Source organism: Corythoichthys intestinalis, chromosome 19, assembly GCF_030265065.1.
Source record: "Corythoichthys intestinalis isolate RoL2023-P3 chromosome 19, ASM3026506v1, whole genome shotgun sequence".
NCBI lineage: Eukaryota > Metazoa > Chordata > Actinopteri > Syngnathiformes > Syngnathidae > Corythoichthys > Corythoichthys intestinalis.
The window spans coordinates 2,295,001-2,315,814 of NC_080413.1; the positions used below are offsets into that span (position 1 = coordinate 2,295,001).

The following is a 20,814-nucleotide window of genomic DNA, read 5'->3' on the forward strand; positions in this document are numbered from 1 at the left end:
TTTTTGCATCGAAATAACACTGAAAAAGAGGGGGTCGTCTTATATTCGCAGTCGATATTGTTATAATCATTTGTTTAGGATGAACTGTAATTATTTTCTATATAAAAATTAATTTGGTGTTCAAAATGTTTTTTCAAACTTGAGTCTTGAAAAAAAGGGGGATGTCTTATAATCAGGGCCGTCTTATATTCGGACCAATATGGTAATTGCAGGGATGCTTTTCAAAAATGTGTATGGCGGAAACCACAGACGACTGAAAAAGCAGTTTCTGCTCTTGCACTCATCTTTAAAAGAAACTGCTATATTTTAAGCCAAAAGAACTGTTGTGTTTGATAGGACAACATGTCTAGATGCTGCCATAGCAGATTCATGGCGCATGAAGCCCCCGAACTATTTTTAATTTGTGAGTTTTACCCTGGAAACCCCAATTTACAGACGTCGCGCAACTGCTTTTGTTTCAACCCAGCCATAAAACGAAGGTAATTATTTATATTTACCATTAAAATATCTTTAGCTTAGAATCATTAATTGATGTCTAATATTTCATAAAAAAAACGACTTTAAAAAACAATTCACTCGCATATTTTAAACTTTTAAACAAATTACGTCACAATGAAAAAAATGGCGTCTGTAAAAAAAGTCACAGATATCTGCCTCATAACTATCGCTTAATTGTACGATTTTTGTTACTTTTGCATTTTCTCCGATATGTTGGATGAGAAATAATCGATCCAAACAAAGAAAAATTGAAAAATAGACGTTTAAATTGGTAAATATCTTAAAAAGAAAATCTCGTTGGAGTTCTGTGTAAAATTACTATGATTTAATTTTTTTTCCATTCTCTTTTGTGTTTTTTCATTACTCGCAAAATAAATGAAGATATTACTGCCAACACATTTTTAATTGCAATCATTTTCTGGGAGAAATTGAGCATTACCAGACAGGATTGCAGGGGTGCCAATACTTTTGGCCAGCACTGTAAATATTTTCTAAATCCGCCCCTGTTCGTTCAACAGATGCTCCTTTTTGTCACTGGGCGCCATCTTGGGTAGGCTACAAATAAAATCTCAGAGTGGATAATGCAGCATGTTATTTCTTAGTACTCCTCAAAACCTCACTCATCTCTTATTTTTCACATTATTGCCACGACAGAAGCTATCTGGTATGTATGAGCTCCATTTTTGCGTTCGCATTCGCACGAGTTAACGCTTTCGAATTTGAATTCTTTTTCGCATAATTTCATAGGCGACCCAATAAGGCCCCAAACACTCGAGGCGCCGAAGTCATTTAGTTGCAAATAGCGGCGCAATTCTCTCAGGGCTGACTTGAGGTGTTTGATTTTTTTTTTCTGTTTGTTTTTTTTTTCTCCTCCCCCACCCCAGCTTTTCAAAATCAACATGTTTTCACGCTACACTAGACATGAGGAGGTATTGAAGCTGAAGCGGGGAGAGAAAGAGAAAAATTCAGTTAAGATGATTTTTTGGGAGAGGATGTAAGAGCTGTTTTGCTATGAGGGAGAAAATATTAGGGGCGGCTTTTTAGTGGAGCTAGCTGAGTGTTAAAATTGTGTGGTTCGCTGCCAACCTTCCCGTTTCACATGGATTGGACGTCGATCGCTGTCAATGGCAGCCACTGAGTAAATAACAGAGGCTTTTGACATTGATCAAATACAGATAGTGCCTGGTTACGAACGAGTTCCTACGCTAGCGACATAAACTGAAATTCCGCGCAAGTCTGAATTAATCTTGGAAGTACCCCAAAATAACTATCCAAAAAAGTCCAAAAGTATTGTAATTTGTTTAACCCTTTAATGCCAGCAATATGAAGCAATGATCAGAGAATCCCAAAATTTGAAAAATAAGGTCCTAATGAAATCTTTTTTTTTTTCCAAATTTGTGAAAAAAAAAAAAATATGTGTAATAAGCACTCAGATATCTATAACCCTTGCTAAATCCTGTTTGTTTTTTTTCATGGAACCTGCAGATGCATGTGTTGACTTGCATCCATCATCTTTTTTCCCCCCCAAAATGTCAAAATTCTGAATTAGTCTCAAAATCATGAAATTTTAGGTGTATCAAATGTAGGGCTGCAGCTATCAATTATTTTAGTAGTCGATTAATCGATGAACTAGTTAGTTCGAATAATCGAGTAATCAGATAAGGAACATGAAAAATTAAAATACCTGAGCTGAGCCTCAAACGGTAAAAAAAAAAAAAAAAGAAAACAAGGATTTATGTAAAACAAAAGAACAATGGCTAACTTACATAGCAAAAGTCCGCTAGCTTAAATGCTGTAAAACGCTAAAAGCTTTTTTTTTTTTTTTTTCTTAAAACAATGCTCTTAACAAATGGTTCAGAGACATATTCCCACAAAAAAAACAGCTAAATATGCCAATAATCTAAATTAAGAATGCATTAGACAAAACATTAGCTGAAACAAAAACTTATTTTGGTCTGAACATGGAGCAGCTGGATTCAGCCATGTGAAATGAGGCAGACTAGAGGGCAGTGTATCCACCCAAATCAATAAAACTACAGTAAATGCAAACACTTTCAAAATAAACCATTACAAAGCCACTTTAATTAAACGAATACTCGAAGCAGCAAAATTTAATTCGAATCTTTTTTTCTAATCGAATACTTGAGTTAATCCATTAATCGTTGCAGCACTAATCAAATGTGATACATTTCGCAATATAGGGTTAATGGTGGAGCATACACTTCCCTCTGGTGGCAGCATTGGGTATGGCTGTATTGTCGTTCAATAATGCATTCCATACAGCAGCACTCAGTGCTCACGTCTCTCATGGATAAAGGACAGCTGCGCTCTGCTTTGGCTCAAATTAGGCTGTAAGTTGGTTTAGCTAATACAGTGGTATGAAAAAGTATCTGAACCTTTTGGAATTTCTCACATTTCTGCATAAAATCAACAAATGTGATTTGATCTTTGTCAAAATCACAGATGTAAAAACAGTTTCTGCTTTAACTAAAATCACCAAAACATTAATAGGTTTTCATATTTTAATGAGGATAGCAAGCAAACAATGACAGAAGGGGGAAAAATAAAAGTGAACCCTCTGCCTAAGAGATGCCTACAAAACCATCTGTAAAAGTCTGGATGTTCATCAATCGACAGTCAGGGAAGTTGTCTACAAATGTAGAGTTTGGCACTGTTGCTTCTCTCCCAAGAGTTCAGCGCAGAATACTCAGAGAGATAAAAAAGAACCCTAGAACGTCTGCTAAAGACTTAGAGAAATCATTAGCACAGTCCAATATCTCTGTGCACACAACTATATGTAAAACTATGGCCAAGAAAGGTGTTCATGGGAGGACTCCACGGAGGAAGCCACGGCTATCTAAAAAAAAAAACAGGCATATTGAGGGCATATTGGAAGGGGTGACGAAATGTCTTTTCCTGCTTCTGCCGTCAACTAAAATGAGTTTATCACTAGTAGACGTCCAATCTACTTGAACTGAACAACACACAGATTGTGAAATAGCCAAATACCCAAATCCGCGAAATACCCAGATTCTGAAATACCCAAATCCGAGAAATACCCAGATTGTGAAATAACCAAAACCGCAAAATCCCCAGGTTGTGAAATACCAAAAATCCCGAAATACCCAACATCACGAAATACCCAGATTTTGAAATACCCAAATCTGTGAAATACCCAAAATCACAAAATACCCAGATTGTGAAATACCCAAAATTGCGAAATACCAAGATTTTGAAATACACAAAATTGCAAAATACCCAGATTGTGAAATAGCCAAATCCGTGAAATACCCAGATTGTGAAATACCCAAAATTGCGAAATACCCAGATTTTGAAATACCTAACTCGAAATACCCAGATTGTGAAATACCCAAATCTGTGAAATACCCAAATCTGTGAAATACCCAGATTGTGAAATAACCAAAACCGCAAAATCCCCAGGTTGTGAAATACCAAAAATCCCGAAATACCAGGATTGTGAAATAGCCAAATCCGTGAAATACCCAAATCTGGGAAATAGCCAAAATCGCAAAATACCCAGATTGTGAAATACCCAGATTTTGAAATACCTAACTCGAAATACCCAGATTGTGAAATACCCAAATCTGTGAAATACCCAAAATCACGAAATACCCAGATTGTGAAATATCCAAAATTGCGAAATACGCAGATTTTCAAATACCCAAAATTGCGAAATACCCAGATTGTGAAGTAGCCAAATCCGTGAAATACCCAAAACCGCGAAATACCCAGATTGTGAAACACCCAAAATCGCAAAATACCCAGATTGTGAAACACCCAAAATTGCCAAATACCCAGATTTTTAAATACCCAAAATCGCAAAATACAGATTGTGAAATACCCGAATCCGCGAAATACCCAAAATCGTGAAATACCCAGATTGTGAAACACCCAAAATCGCTAAATACCCAGATTTTGAAATACTCCAAATAGTAAAATACTTAGATTGTATATTACCCAAAATCGCAAAATACCGATTGTGAAATAGTCAAATTCGCAAAATACCCAACATCGCGAAATACCCAGATTGTGAAATACCCAAATCCGCAAAATACCCTGAATTTGAAATACCCATATCCGCGAAATACGCTCTTTGAAATACCCAGATTTGAAATATGCAAATATCTTTTAAGAACTACAAGTCTTTCTAACCGGGGATCCCTTTAATGCTTCTACCAGTCTAATCCATTTGGATTAAAAGGGCAGCAGTTTATTCGCTGCCGACCCTCCTATTTGAAATGGATTGCACGTCTAGAACCGTTAATGGCAGCCGGAATCTTCCAGAAAACAAAGCCGCAAACTCCTCAATGTAAAGATGCGCGGCCCCGGGGCGTTGATGGTCTAATTATCTTATGCAAATAGAATCAAGCGAAAGCCCATCTCATCCGTCGAGTGATGTGAATTAGCATGTCGGTTCCCGCTGTCCAATTTCCCGCCGGCCTGAATGACGGCGGCCATTAAGGCGCCCGGAGACGCACCGGTCGGCCGTATTTTTCCGAGCGCGCGGCGCTATCGAATTGCCTTCGGCCGCCGCGCTCGATGCGTTCCCGGCAGCCAAATTGAAGAAGCGCCGGCTCGCCGTTTCCTTCGAGGGGAGCCCCGGAAAACGGCGGCAAAGAAAATAACCTCATTACTTTTGCGGCAGAAAAGCGGGGAAGTCGTCGAGTTCGGCAGGTGCGACGATAAGCCGGTGGGATACTTTGTCCGCAAATTGGTTACAGAGACTTCCACCTCTACTCGCCGCTGTGTCCCTTAATTGGCTTTTCCGTTTAAAAGACAGCGGGACAAGGTTGTTCTTCTGTTCTGCATGCCTGCTAACAAATAAACAAGACATTAGCGTTTTAACTCTTGACGTTATTGACTGATGTGTATCCGTCTTTTGGCTTTGATGCATATAGCTGTCTTTTGCATTGACGGTTACACCATGAAGAAGTGTGAAATGCTTTTCGCGAACCGGTAAAATGTCAGAAAACTGGAAAAACTGTAAAAAATGGCCCAAAAAAATCACTAAAACTGTGAAAAATCAAAAACGTGTGAAAAACTACAACCGTAAAAGACAAAAGGAACATTAAAGGTTATTTTAAAGTTTTAGTGATTTTACATATTTGATTTTTGCGAATTTTCAGTTTGTTTCTTTTTTTTATAGTTGCAGTTTTTCACAAATTTTTTTTTTTTTTTTTTTTTAAACGGTTTCAGCAATTGTTCTTAATTTTTTTAAGATTTAAGATTTCCAGTTTTCTGGTGTTTTACAGGTTCCGCAAAAAGGTGTTTGTAGTTCTTCACGTTTTTCACATTTTTTGTTTTACTCATTTGAAAAAAAAAATGTTTATTTTTATTAAATTTTTTTTTTTTTGCAGGTGCAGTTTTTTGATTTTTAGTTGAAAGTTTTAGTGATTTTGCGTATTTGATTTTTGCAATTTTTCAGTTTGTATATTTTCTCATTTGCAGTTTTTTTTACAGTTGCAGTTTTTTGGCCAAGTTTTTTTTTTTTTTTTTTTTTTTACAGTTTTAGCAATTATTAGTTTTTTTTTTTTTTTTTTTTTCCCTCCAGATTTCCAGTTTTCTCACATTTTACAGTTTACACAAAAAGGCGTTTCATAGTTCTTCACGTTTTATGAATAAAAAAAAATCAGTTTTACAGATTTTTTTGCAGTCACAGTTTTTTAAAATTTATTTAACTTTTAGTGATTTCACTTTTTTGATTTTTGCGATTTTTTCCCCCCCAGTTTTTGGCAGTTTTTTTTTTAAGGGTTAAAAACTGCGACTTGGGAAAAAAAAAATGGTAAAACCGTGATTTTTTTCTTTCAATAAAACAAAAAATGTGAAGAACAAAGAAACACCGTTTTACGGAAACTAAAATGTCAGAAAACTGGAAATCTGCAAAAAACAGAGGAGAAAAAAAATGCAAACAATAGCTAAAACCGTGAAAAACTGTAAAAGACTGAAAAAGAAATGTAAAACAAAAATTTAAACTGCCAAAAAACTGCAAAAATCTAATACGTAAAAAACTAAAACTTTTAAATAAAGTAATGCGACTGCAAAAACAAAAATCGGTAAAAACGTGAATAACTATGAAACGCCTTTTTGTGGAAACTGTAAAATGCCATAAAACGAATAACTGCAAAAAAAAAAAAAAAAAAAAACGGGAAAAAAAACGGGAAAAAAAAGCAGACAATCGCTAAAACGGTGAAAAATCAAACACCAGAGAAAAACTGCAAAAGAAACAAACAAAAAAACTGATATACAAACGGAAAGCGATTTTTAAAAAATCGATATATTGATCCACATCCATTGTTACACAACTAGCGTCAACATATTGCAGATGTGTAAACATATTGAATCAGAGTTTGCTAAGAAATCGTATGAAGACACTACAAAAAGGCCCAATTGATATTTACAAACTCATTCATTCATTCATTCATTTTCCATGCCGCTTTTCCTCATATTTACAAACTGATGAAGAAAATTAGCTTGATACAATCCAATGTAATCAAAAGACAATTAGCCTGATACAATCTGAAGTAATCAAGTTTTTTTTTTTCTTATCGGCGCCGACTGAGGTGGCAAGTCTTTTAGAGTGGCAGTTGCCATCCCATACCGCCCCTTTGAACGAACGTCTACTGGTGATAAACACATCGTCAGTGGCGCTGAAAGAGTTCATGTTAACTGAGGACACTTGAGTTTTTAAAGGACCCAATCATTCAATCCTTTCCCCGGAGCTCATCGGTCAGCGTTAAAGTTTTCACGATGCCATCGAGCGACGGGTGGCCCGTCGACCGCCTCCGGGCGAAACTAAAACAAATCCCAGGAAAGTGAGAAAAGTCCCTCTGGCGCCAGAGTTCGGAAAGCCATTTTAAAATCGGCGAAGGAAAAATCAATGGGTCAGTCACCGTGACAAAGAATTGGAAAGAACAAAATTCAAGTCAATGGCCGCCCATCAAAACAATGAAATATCGTAAAATACTCCCTTAAAAAGAAATAATAACACAAAATAGTCTTGAAATAGCCCCATAACAAAATGAAACACCGCAATTATGAAATACCCAAATTGTGAAAAATCAGGATGCTGATGACGTACCAGGCTGGTGAAATACCTGGATCAGGACATACCCAAATTGTGAAACACCCGGTGCATGAAAGCCTGAGATCGCAAAACACATGAATTAAAAAATAATGAGAAATAACTAAATTGAGAAATACCCAGATGGCAAAATAGGTAGACTGTGCAATAACTACATTGCGAAAAATCCAGGTTCAGGAATAACCAGATTGCATAATCCCAGATTCTGGAATACCCAGATCACACGATACCCAGATTCGGGTATACCCAAATCGTGACATACCTAAATTGTGCTATAACCAAATTGCAAAAAAACCTAGATTGTGAATGAGCTGGATCGTGAAACACCGAGATCACGAAACAGACAAATTACGAATAATGAAAATGTGAAATACTCAGACTGTGCAATACCCAAATTGCAGAAACACCAATGTTTTTGAAACACCCAGATTTTCGGATGGATGGTTGGATGGGTGGATGGATCGCAAAACATCCCGATTTTCGGATGGATGGATGGATGGCAAAACACCCAGATTTTCAGATGGATGGATGGATGGCAAAACATCCAGATTTTCGGATGGATGGATGGATGGATGGATGGATGGATGGATGGATGGATGGATGGATGGATGGCGAAACACCCAGATTTTCAGATGGATGGATGGATGGCAAAACATCCAGATTTTCGGATGGATGGATGGATGGCGAAACACCCAGATTTTCGGATGGATGGATGGATGGATGGATCGCAAAACACCCAGATTTTCGGATGGATGGATGGCAAAACATCCAGATTTTTGGATGGATGGATGGATGGATGGATGGATGGATGGCAAAACATCCAGATTTTCGGATGGATGGATGGATGGATGGATGGATGGATGGATGGATGGATCGCAAAACACCCAGATTTTCGGATGGATGGATGGATGGATGGATGGCAAAACACCCAGATTTTAGGATGGACGGATGGATGGCAAAACACCCAGATTTTAGGATGGATGGATGGATGGATGGATCGCAAAACACCCAGATTTCCGGATGGATGGATGGAGGGCGAAACACTCAGATTTTCGGATGGATGGATGGACAGACGGATGGTGAAATACCCAGACTATGGTATTTCTAGATCGCAAAACACCCAGATTTTGCAATTCCCAAACCACGAAATACCCAGATTTTGGAATACCCAATTTGCGAAATACCCACATTTTGAATGACCAGGATGGTGAAACAGAAAAATGATGAAATATTGACATTGTGAAACAGCCATATCATGATAATTCCCAATGCCTAAATACCCTGCTCTTGAAATAAACATCGCATAAATATCCAGATGGTGAAATATCTGGATTGTGAACTAACCGGATGATGAAATACCATGATTTTAAAGTAACCAGTTCACGAATAATGAAGTCGTGAAATATCTGGAAGGCGGAATTCCTAAAAGTAACCAGAATGTGAAACGTCCCAATTCTTGAACAGCAGCCGTTTGGCGGACCGTGAAAAGTCCCAGATAGGAAGTGAAATTGCCAATTGATTTTCAAACGATGGATTGACAGACCTGGTAGAGCGTGTGCTCCTCATCTTTAAAGCAAGGCAGCAGGCGGCCGTAGATCTGCAGGGAGTAGTAGTAAGCGGCCAGCTGGAGCGACAAGGCCGAGTGGCACTGCTGCTCAAAACAACGGTTAGCATCCAGGACCTGCGTTGGGGGAAAAAAATGGTGAAAAGTGTGCTCGTTAGCTGTGAAAACTCCGTGATAGAATCTCATCTGTCAACCGGCTGAAATAGAGCCGTCTGCTCCGGACTTGGCGTCCGCCTCGCTTACCTGAGGCAGCGCCAGTAAGTAGGACAGCGCCAGCGTGGCGTCCCGGGGAAAGGCGTCGTTGGCCAGCTGAAGCAACACTGCATACAAACACGCGCGCTTGGATTAACGACCGGCAGGAGGATATTCAGCAAAATAGAAAAAGTCAAGCAGCATCATTAAAACTCTCCCCATTGACTTTGGCCAATTTTTTTTTTTTTTGCTTCCGGACGAGGACTCACTTATCTAAAGATTAAAAAGAACACGGCCACTCCTAATAAGTGCACTTCACCTAGCTTTCATCTAAAGTGCACTTTGAAAGTTTCCCCGGAATGCAAATGAGCTTAAGCACAGCTAAGGAAAGCCCTGGAATGGGGGAAAAAAAAAATTTAATGACAAATGTGAGTTGAGAAGTTCTATCAGCGTGTATCGAGGGAAAAAAGGGAAATAAAAAAATAAATATAACTAAAATATTAATATCTATATAATTTAAAAAAAAAATGGAATTATGTGAATAAAGAGGTTCTACAGGTATCCATAAAACTAAAAAAATGATTAAAAGAAAAAAGTAAAAATGACATGACAATGAAATAAAACCCCAAAATAAACTACAAAAAAATACAAACTAAAAAATGCAAAAGTTACATATATAAATTTCAAAGAACCAGCTTAATAATGAAAAAATAACCACATTTAAATTAATTAAATTGTTCTACATGTATGGAAAAAGCTTGATATAAATAAAAAGCAAAAAAAATATAAATTCAAACTATAAAAAACAAAAATACATTAAAAATGATGCGACAGTGAAATAAAACCCCTAAATTAACTATAAGAAATACAATAAAAAATGTATTAATTTCAAAAACCCCAAATTAAAAATAAAATCACAATTAAAAAGAAAAGTTCTACAAGCATTTATGAAAAAGATTACAATAAATAAAAAGCAAAAAAAAAATCAAATACAAAAAAATTAATGAAATCAAATGAGAAAATACAAAAATAGATTAAAATGACATGTGAATGAAACAAATAAAAAGCAAAAAAAATATTTAAAAAATATGCAAATAATAAAATTAGAAAATTCATTAAAAATGACGTGACAATGAAATAAAATTACTACAATACAAACTAAAAAATACAAAAAAGGAAAAAAAAATTACATAAAAATTTTTAAAAAAATAATGAAACCACAATTTTTTAAAAATGGTTCTGCATACATGTATGAAAAAGATTTAAATAAAAAGCACACAAAAAAAAAATCCCTAACCCGAACTAAAAAAATACCAAAAAAAACTAAAGAATGAAATGACAATTAACTAAATGTGAATAGAAAAGTTCTATGAGCATGTAGGAATGAAAAAAAGATTAAAAACTAGACAATAAATCCAACTACAAACTGAAAAAAATAGAAAATAAGAAAATAAAAATGAAATGACAATGAAACAAAATTCTAAAAATGTGTGTTCTACAACCAAATATCTACAGTATTAAAAATTAATTGAAAAAATACAAAAAAATTTCATTTAAAAACCATTTGGATTGGACGTCTATTTCCGTCAATGACATTGAATGAGTAGAATTAAAACATCAAAAGTGACCCACTGGTCCAACAAAAAAACAAAAAAATAAAAAATAAATGAAAAAAGGAATAGGTGTCCTCCAGCAATTCCATCAGCATCTGCAATTAGTCTCGAGTATCCTTTGTGAATTATTGGGAAAAAAAAAAATAATAATGAGACATCTTGATTCATTTCACAAATCCAGATGCATAATTAAAATAAGCGGCAATACTTGTGCGAGTGCCAAGAGGAGTCATTAACCTAACCGGAGGGGTTAATCACAAGGGAGGGGCGGGGGGGTGACAAAATAACTGTCAGGACGAAAAGGGGGGGGGGGGGGGGGAGGCTGCCGGGGAGGAGGAAATTATCAGTCGGTAATTATGAAGAGATTTTAAATTCCCATTTTAATACAAACACAGACAAGATGGGTTTTTTTTGTGTCTGTTTTCCAGCTTAACCCTTAATAGCGCTCTCATTGGTCGCCATTGACGGCCCAGAGACCTCAGGAAAAGGGTCCAGCTGTGGCCTGCAGTCCTCAACGTCCGCACCCTGTGCTTACAAAGACCCTAACCCTAACCCAGAGGCGGAACTTAGGGGCCATTTATACAGTGGCGCTCCGAGAATATGGTACATTTCATGTTTGCATTGTTGGAATTTGACCTTGCGGAAATCCAATGACTTGAACCGGCGCAACCCCTACCATTCCGGCCAAAAGGCCAAACTCCATGCGTTCACCTTAGTTTAACCCCATGCACTGACTCCATTTTAAAAGCTGGAAGAAAGCTCAAGAAGAACTGATGGCAGGATTTGGTGGTCCAAGCATGGGCTTGTAGATGTTTTGGTCATCACTTGCTTGTCTCGCTCCATCGGCGTCAATCTCCCTCAGTCGGCTGCATGACGTGCGCGTTGGGCTTCCGTAGTCAGCAAGCATCCTGTAGTTGTTATGCCCTTATCTGCCCTTTGTCTTGGCAATGCAAATTCTAATCACTCCAAGTCTAACTACTCATACTTCAAATACATTCTACTTGTTTTCTTAAACTATGATTTATATGATATTTATTTTATATTCTATGTTGAAGGACATAGTACCTTTTCTCGTAGGCACCGAATACCTGTTTGCATTATTCTAACACATTTGTTATAGTAAAGCATTTAACCATAGTTTAAGGAAACAAGCAGGCTATACTCCATGCGGTTTGACACAGTGAAGCAGACTGGCATATCAGCCCTCGTCTGATAAGCAAAGGAAAAGACGACAAGATCTCTTCGGTTGGACCAAGACACCCTGGCCTACAAAACCAACACGCAAGAACAAGAAGAACTAAGGCTGATAGCTCGGCGCCTCTCAGACGTCAAGGCAGGCCCAACCTCCTACCTCAGTTGCATCATAAAATATGACCCAGCAACGGTGACATACAAACTAAACAGCCCAAACTGGATTATCCTAAACACACCCTTCTTCCTGCCCACAGCCCGCCCTGCGAGAGCCTTAAAAAAGACAATGTTTAACTAAGCATTGTCATTTTTCCTCGGGAACCTTTTGTGGACTTGTAATATGGTGACCCTGAATACTCGCCTGGGTCCCTCTGTGCTGTATGATCGCTGTCGACCTAAATAAATTGTCATCTTGTGCTTTGAAGCCTTTTTCCAGCTTTCAAAATGGAGTCAGTACAAGAGGTTAAGACTAAGGTGACTTTTGGCCTTTTGGCCGGGTTTTTGGGGTTTTGCCGGCCCGGCTCGTTGGATATGGGCCAGCGCGGGTCCGGCAGTTCGGCTTGCTTGATTCCGGAGAAGGAATCTGACCTTCCAGCCGCCGGACCCGCGCTGGCGCAGATCCAACGACTCAGGCTGCGCGAGACCCCGGCCCTTTGGCCAGAAGGGCAAACCCCGCACGTTCACATTAGTCTTAACCCCTTAGTACTGACTTCATTTTGAAAGGTTAAAAGAAGGCTCACTGGAGAACAAGTTGACAATTTATTCGGGTCGACAGATAAAAAAGGGCAAAGCGGGGAGGCAAGGTCACCCTATCATACGTCAACAAAAGGTTCCCGAGAATAAATCAAAATGTTTAGTCAAACATTCAGTCTTTTGAAGGCACTCGCGGGGCGGGCTGTGGGCAGGAAGAAGGGTGTGTTTAGGATTATTGTCTGTTTGTGGATTGGACAGGAGGATTCAGGAGTTGCTGTTGTCCGGGCAATGAGGATTATGGATTTTGCCACCTCAGCATCAAAGGGGCTCTTGGAGTTGTCAGTCGTGTTATCAGTTGGATATCGGGCGTTCTCCTGTTTTAGGACAGACCGTCCCGCCATTTGTTGTGGACTGTCCGGGAGAATTGATTGCGAGACCTTGTGCGTCAATCCTGCTCATGACGCACACGTTGGGCTTCCGTGATAAGAAGGCGTCGTGTATCTTTTATGCCCTATATTCTTCTTGTTTTCTTTAAACTATAGTATAAGTACCATTTATTTTATATTGGTTGTGTTAGAGTAATACAAACAGTTAGACGGTGTCTACGAGAAAAGGTACAATCTCCTTCATCCGTTAAAAAAATCGTATATCGAGATCAAGATCGTTAAAAAATGATGGCAGTCTCGGAACCTGGGCTTAGCAAGTTGTGAAAAAAATCAGCAAGTCCCCCTCAGGGTTCCTTTTAAAAGATTCTTTAAGAAAATTCTTCTTTAGATACCACTTTAAAGAGTTATTCGCGGGGTCAAAACCTCGGTCTCTGGTCCTGTGGCTATAAGTATCAGCTCACAGTGCTCTCCTTTGTATGTGGCATAAACCCATCCAGTATAGGTGTATTAAGAACGATTTGTGCATGATCAATTAGACTGGCTACCAATCAAGTGAGTCCTTATGTTAGGAAAAAAAATGAGAAATGGAGTAAAATTTGGCCCAGTAAAAAAACCTTCACCCAATATGGCTAAAAGGTCAGATTCCTTCAGTGTGTAATACAAACAGTCAAACAGTAAATGTGCTAAAGGATACTCTTCCCTTCAGCATTTACATGGTTCCGTCTCCATTTGAACGATGTCGCAATTCTGCGATGTAATATTCATGCCGAACAGAAAATAACTGAGAAGCAGTGTCATAGCCCCTTTTCGGCATCATGGGGCACGGAAGGTACCAAAAAACACCCAAAAGGGGCGTGGATGTTAATGTTCAAGCGAGTACTGCGGGACCTAACTGGCCGTCAATAACAGCCAATCAGTTAAAGGAGTTAAAACGGGAAAAAAAGACTAACAAACAAACGGTAAATTGCTATTCTTGCGCTCGCTAACTCACTCTGCAGGGTCACGTCCAGGTGTCCCACGCGGTTAGCCGACGGGTGATGCGTTAGTATTTTATGTGTGGGCGGGTGAGAAAAACAAAAGATAACATCTTAGTCAACCGGCGTCGTGGTTAATTACCTCCCTCTTATCAGGAGCGAGTGGACAAAAATCAATGACTGTGTTTATTTTCTTAAAGGCCATCTGGCCGAATGCGTCACTACTTTCAAGGAGGCAAAAAAGTACTTTTATGTCTCATTTTTGGAACATTTTGAGGATGCTGACCTTCCGTAGCGGGAAAGACGGCGCTCCCTTCTGTTTTGGCTTCGGCCAGTTTGCCGGTCCTCAGCAAGACCTCTGCGAAGGTCTCGGGGGGGACGTCCTTGAAGGACGTATACACATCTTGACCCTAAAATGAGAATATTAGCATAAGAATTATTTCTAGAAAACTGACGGCGATAGAAAAAAAAAATACCTGGATGATGAAATACCACGATCATTAAAAATAATCATATACATATACACAGATATAGAAATAGATGGCCATAGATATGGCGGAAAACACTCAGGTGACTTGAAGTTCCGCTCTGATACCCTCAATTTGGCCAAATTTCAGAATTGTCCTACAGTGGGGAGAACAAGTATTTGATACACTGCCGATTTTGCTGTTTTTTCCACTTGCAAAGCATGTAGAGGTCTGCAATTTGTATCATAAGTTCTCTTCAACTGTGAGGGACGGAATCTAATACAAAAACCAGAAAATAACGTTGCATGATTTTTAAATAATAAATTTGCATTTAATTGCATGAAATAAGTATTTGATACATCACAAAAATCCAACTTAATATTTGGTACAGAAACCTTTGTTTGCTATTACAGATACCAAACAGTCCCTGTAGTCCTTGACAAGGTTTGCACACACTGCAGCAGGGATTTTGGCCCACTCCTCCATGCAGATCTTCTCCAGAGCCTTCAGGTTTCGGGGCTTCTGCCGGGCAACACGGACTTTCAGCTCCCTCCGTAGATTTTCTACCGGCTTCAGATCTGGTGGCTGGCTAGGCCACTCCAGGACCTTAAGATGCTTCTTACGGAGCCACTCTTTAGTTGCCTTGGCTGTGTGCTTTGGGTCGTTGTCATGCTGGAAGACCCAGCCACGACCCATCTTCAGGGATCTCACTGAAGGAAGGAGGTTGTCAGCCAAGATCTGGCGATGCATAGCCCCATCCATCCTCCCCTCAATACCGTGCAGTCGTCCTGTACCCTTGGCAGAGAAGCAGCCCCAAAAAATGATGTTTCACGGCTGGGATGGTGTTCTTGGGGTTTTACTCATCCTTCTTTTTCCTCCAAACACGACGAGCCGAGTTTAGACCAAAAAGTTCAATTTTGGTCTCATCCGACCACATGACCTTCTCCCATTGCTCCTCTGGAGCATCCAGACTGTCAGTGGCAAACTTCAGACGTGTCTGGACATGCACTGGCTTCAGCAGCGGGACCTTGTAGGATTTTAATCCATGACGGCGTAATGTGTTTCCGACGGTTTTCTCCGACACTGTGGTTCCAGCTCTCATCAGGTCATTGACCAGGTCCTGCTGTGTAGTTCTGGGCTGATCCCTCACCTTCCTCATGATCAGTGATGCCCCACAAGGTGAGATCTTGCATGGAGCCCCAGAACGAGACAGATTGACCGTCAGCTTGAACTTCTTCCATTTTCTAATAATCGCTCCAACAGTTGTTACCTTCTCACCAAGCTGCTTGCTTATTTTCCTGTGGCCCATTCCAGCCTTGTGCAGGTCTATTATTTTATCCCTGATGTCCTTACACCGCTCTTTGGTCTTGGCCACTGTGGAGAGGTTGGAGTTTGTTTGTTTGAGCACGTGAACAGGTGTCTTTTATACAGGTAACAAGTTCAAACAGGTGAAGTTACTTCCGGTAATGAGTGGAGAACAGGAGTGGTTCTTAAAAAAGAACTAAGAGCCGAAATATTTACTAGTTGGTAATGTATCAAATACTTATTTCATGCAGTTAAATACAAATTTATTATTTAAAAATTATACAATGTGATTTTCTGGATTTTTGTATTAGATTCCGTCCCTCAGAGTTGAAGAGAATTTATGATACAAATTACAGACCTCTACATGACTTGCAAGTGGGAAAACCAGCAAAATCGGCGGTGTATCAAATACTTGTTCTCCCCACTGTATATATATCTGAAAGTATTTTCATTTGACTTCAACCAGGAGTGACACAAGAGCCAATAAAAAGTTGTTTAATGTCTGACCACTTGTGTTGCCTAAAGATTCATGAAAAATATGCTTTGCTTTAGAATTTTAATGCTTTAATGCATCGTGACGCATTGCCGAATCGAACCGAATCGTGACCCTCTGCAGGGTCCCCCCAGGATTGATAAATCTTCTGTAATTTAGGTTGCACTGAGATGTTCTTGAAAATTAAGACCACGGTGAAAAAATTCCAGACTTACAACAGCTAATTTAATACTTTTAATACCTTTAATTATGGAAAACTAAATTCAATGCTTTTTTTTAAATACTTTTAATAACCCGCGGGTACCCTGCTCTGAATCGAATCGAATCCAATCGTGGCCATCCGAATCGTAATCGAATCGAATCGTGAGGGCAGTGCCGATGCACCTCTACCGGATTCAAGCAGCTGAAATGAGTTTCCTCCGCAGGATGTCCAGGCCACCATTAGAGCCTTTGCTCCTCCGCGTTGAGAGGAGCCAGCTGAGGTGGCTCAGGCACCTGGTCCGGATGCCTCCTGGACACCTCCTTAAAGAGGTGTTCTGGGCATGTCCCACCAGCGGGAGGCCCCGAGGACGACCCAGGACACGCTAGAGAGACTATGTCTTTTGGCTGGCCGGGGAATGCCTTGGGATCCCGCCGGAGGAGCTGGTAGAAGTGGCTGGGGTTGTTGAGTACAAACTTCTAAAACTTGGGTCTTTAAAACTACATCCTTATTATCAGCGACTCCCAATATTTTTAGCAATCGGCCAGATTTATGTCTCCGAGTTCAACAATCCAAATGAAAAAATTGCCCGCGGCGATTCCTTTTTGGCAGCATTACAGGTCCATCTCGTCTTTTGCTGGCTTTTTCTCCTTCTGTAGGCTTTTCTCCCCCGACAGCAGTAGCGGCAGATTCTTTGTTTATTTTTTTCCCCAGCACACGTCAAGTCGCGTTTGGATGTTCCGCCGTTGCTCTTCTTCTTCCTCTCACGCTGACGACTCGCAAATTGCTTTTGGCATTAAAATGACTTAGCGAAATCAATATTAATTTATTCCCGGCCTCGTTTTTTTTTTTTTTTTGTCGGGGATCTGTTTGAAGTGAAAGGGAGGAGGAAGAAAATCTAATTAAACGCCTCAAGTCAAGAAGCCACTCAGGCATATTTGCTGTAATTTAAGAATGTTGCTCGAGGCGAGAAGGGGTAATAATAAGCGCAACCAGAACTAGGGGAAGGAAAAAAAGAAATGCCTCGTCGTACACAAACCCGGCGGGTGGCGACTAATTGTTTATGAAAGTGTATGTTTATGTCGAGTGATTGTTCAACAAGAAATAAATCGGGTTAAAAGTTGGAAGGAAACCTATAGAATTAGGAAATTGATTTTCACTCACTTAACTTTGAGGTATTTGTGGGGTCACTTCTTTGTCAGCTCATTGGCTGCCATTGATGGCTGAAGATGTCCAATCAAAATCCTACAGTTAATTTTGGGTCACTTGCTTGTTCATTTTTACGGAGCCCCCCGGGTACCAGGGTAGAATTATTTTTTTTTAAATCATAGCTAATCTGTACCCACAGTTTACTAATCTGTAACCACAGATAACTAATCTGTACCCACAGTTTACTAATCTGTACCCACAGTTTACTAATCTGTAACCACAGATAACTAAACTGTACCCACAGATTACTAAACTGTACCCACAGTTTACAAATCTGTACCCACAGTTTACTAATCTGTACCCACAGATTACTAAACTGTACCCACAGATTACTAAACTCCGTATTACGGAGCCCCCCGGGTACCAGGGTAGAAAAAAAATCATAGCTAATCTGTACCCACAGTTTAGCAATGACCCGGAAACTGTAGTCACCAATGTTTGGCAGGGACTCCAAACGCCGAGGGACCGACTGAGCAAGCACCTGCACCTTTTGCCCTCGGCGAACAAAGGGGTTTTAAAAGGTAACTATTGCACATTTTCTTTGGTAGTCGTCTACATTTTCAGGTGTCATCAATCAATATGGCATGTTGTGTGTTAGTAGCCGCTAATGCGGCTACTAAAAATAGCTAACTGACAAATGAACACTACTTGAATTAAGCACACACGGACACGACAGCAGCTCAGAAAATGTGCAAACACAATATGCCATATTGATTGATGACACCTGAAAGACGCCTACCAAAGAAATCGTGCAATAGTTACCTTTTAAAACCCCTTTGTTCGCAGAGGGCAAATGGTGCAGATGCTTGCTCGGTCGGTCCCTGGCGTTTGGACTCTGAGTCCCCACCAAACATTGGTGACTACTGTTTCCGGGTCACTGCTAAACTCTGTAGTAGTAAACTGTGGGCACAGTTTAGTAATCTGTGGGTACAATTTAGTAAACTGTGGGTACAGTTTAGTAAACTGTGGGTACAGATTAGTAAACTGTGGGTACAATTTAGTAAACTGTGAGTACAGTTTAGTCAACTGTGGGTACAGTTTAGTAAACTGTGGGTACAGTTTAGTAATCTGTGGGTACAGATTGCTAAACTGTGAGTACAGTTTAGTAATCTGTGGGTACAGATTAGTAAACTGTGGGTACAGATTAGCTATGATTTTTTATTTTTTCTACCCTGGCACCTGAGGGGCTCTGTACATTTTAGAGGACTTATGGGGGTCATTTATTTTATTTTTGATCATTTCCTGTTGATTTTAAGACATTTCCAGGGTACTTCTTGTTGGTCGGTGACCTCCTGAAATATCTTCCTTTATTTTGATTGCAATGAAAAAACACAAAATAATTATCGTTTTACACAAAACTCCAAAAATGGGCCAGACAAAAGTATTGGCACCCTTTGAAAAAAATCATATGTTTCTCTAATTTATGTGATTAACAGCACCTGTTACTTACCTGGGGCACATAACAGGTGGTGACAATAACTAAATCACACATATGCAGCCAGTTAAAATGGATTAATGTTGACTCAACCTCTGTCCTGTGTTCTTGTGTGTACCATATTTAGCATGGAGAAAAGAAATAAGACCAAAGAACTGTTCGAGGACTTGAGAAGCAAAATTGTGAAGAAGCATGGGAAATCTCAAGTCTACAAGTCCATCTCCAAAAACCTGCATGTTCCTGTAGCTACCGTGCGCAGTGTCATCAATAAGTGTAAAGCCCACGACACTGTGGCTAACCACCCTAGATGTAGACAGAATTGATGACAGATTTCAACAAAACATTGTGGATAAAGAACCTTGACTAAAATCCAAACAAGTTCAAGCTGTCCTGCAGTCCGAGGTTACAAAAGTGTCAACCCGTACTATCCGTCAGCGTCTGAATGAAAAGGGACTCTTCCCAGGAAGATCCTACATCTGACCCGGAGACATCCAAAAGCCATGTTGGAGTTTACCAAAACTTACCTGAGAAAGCCAAAAACGTTTTGGAAGAATGTTCTCTGGTCAGATGAGACAAAAGTAGAGCTTTTTGTGAAGAGGCATCAACATAGAGTTTATGGGGGGGGGGGAACGATGCCTTCTAAGAAAAGAACACGGTCCCCACAGTCAAACATGGCGGAGGTTCCCTGATGTTTTGGGGTTGCTTTGCAACCTTTGGCACTGGACTGCTTGACCGTGTGCATGGCATTATGAAGTCTGAAGACTACCAACAGATTTTGCAGCATAATGTAGGGCCCAGTGTGAGAAAGCTGGATCTTCCAGCAGGACAATGACCCAAAACGCACTTCAAAAACCACTAGAAAATTGTTTGAGAGAAAGTACTGGAGACTTCTAAAGTGGCAAGCAATGGGTCCAAACCTGAATCCCATAGAACACCTGTGGAGAGATTTGAAAATGGCACCCTTCAAATCTCAGAGACCTGGAGCAGTTGGCCAAAAAAGAAGGGTCTGAAATTCCAGCAGAGCATTGTAAGAAACTCACTGATGGTTACCGGTAGCGGTTGTTCAGTTATTTTGTCTCAAGGTTGTGCTACCAAGTATGAGGTCGAGAGTGCCAATACTTTTGTATGAGTTTTGTATTCAATGATAAAGATTTTTTTTTTTCATCAATTCTCTTTTGTGTTTTTTCATTGCAAGCAAACTAAATGAAGACATTACTACCAAAGCATTTGTAATTGCAATCAGTTTCTTGGAGAAATTAAGCATTATCTGAGAGAATTGCAATGGTGCCAATACTTTTGCCCAGCAGTATAAATACATACATTTCTATATACCGTATTGGCCCGAAAATAAGACTGTGTTTTTTGCATTGAAATAAAATTGAAAAAGTGGGGGTCGTCTTATATTCGCGGTCTAGACATTATACCTATTCACGACGCTAAATGGCGTCAGATATCATTGAAGCGATGTTCTGTCATGACAGATCTCCGCTACT

General features: G+C 39.6%; 1 protein-coding gene across 1 annotated transcript in view; it reads right to left on the bottom strand.

Annotated features, from left to right (window-relative positions):
* Nucleotides 1–20,814, bottom strand: part of nbas (NBAS subunit of NRZ tethering complex) — a 173,348-nt gene that overhangs the window by 65,563 nt on the left and 86,971 nt on the right. The window contains exons 37-39 of the mRNA XM_057822401.1: nucleotides 14,500–14,623; nucleotides 9,408–9,484; nucleotides 9,144–9,281 (exon numbers count right to left, since the gene is read on the bottom strand). Of these exons, the coding sequence (XP_057678384.1) occupies nucleotides 9,144–9,281; nucleotides 9,408–9,484; nucleotides 14,500–14,623 (339 nt within the window). The remainder of the gene's footprint in view (nucleotides 1–9,143; nucleotides 9,282–9,407; nucleotides 9,485–14,499; nucleotides 14,624–20,814) is intronic.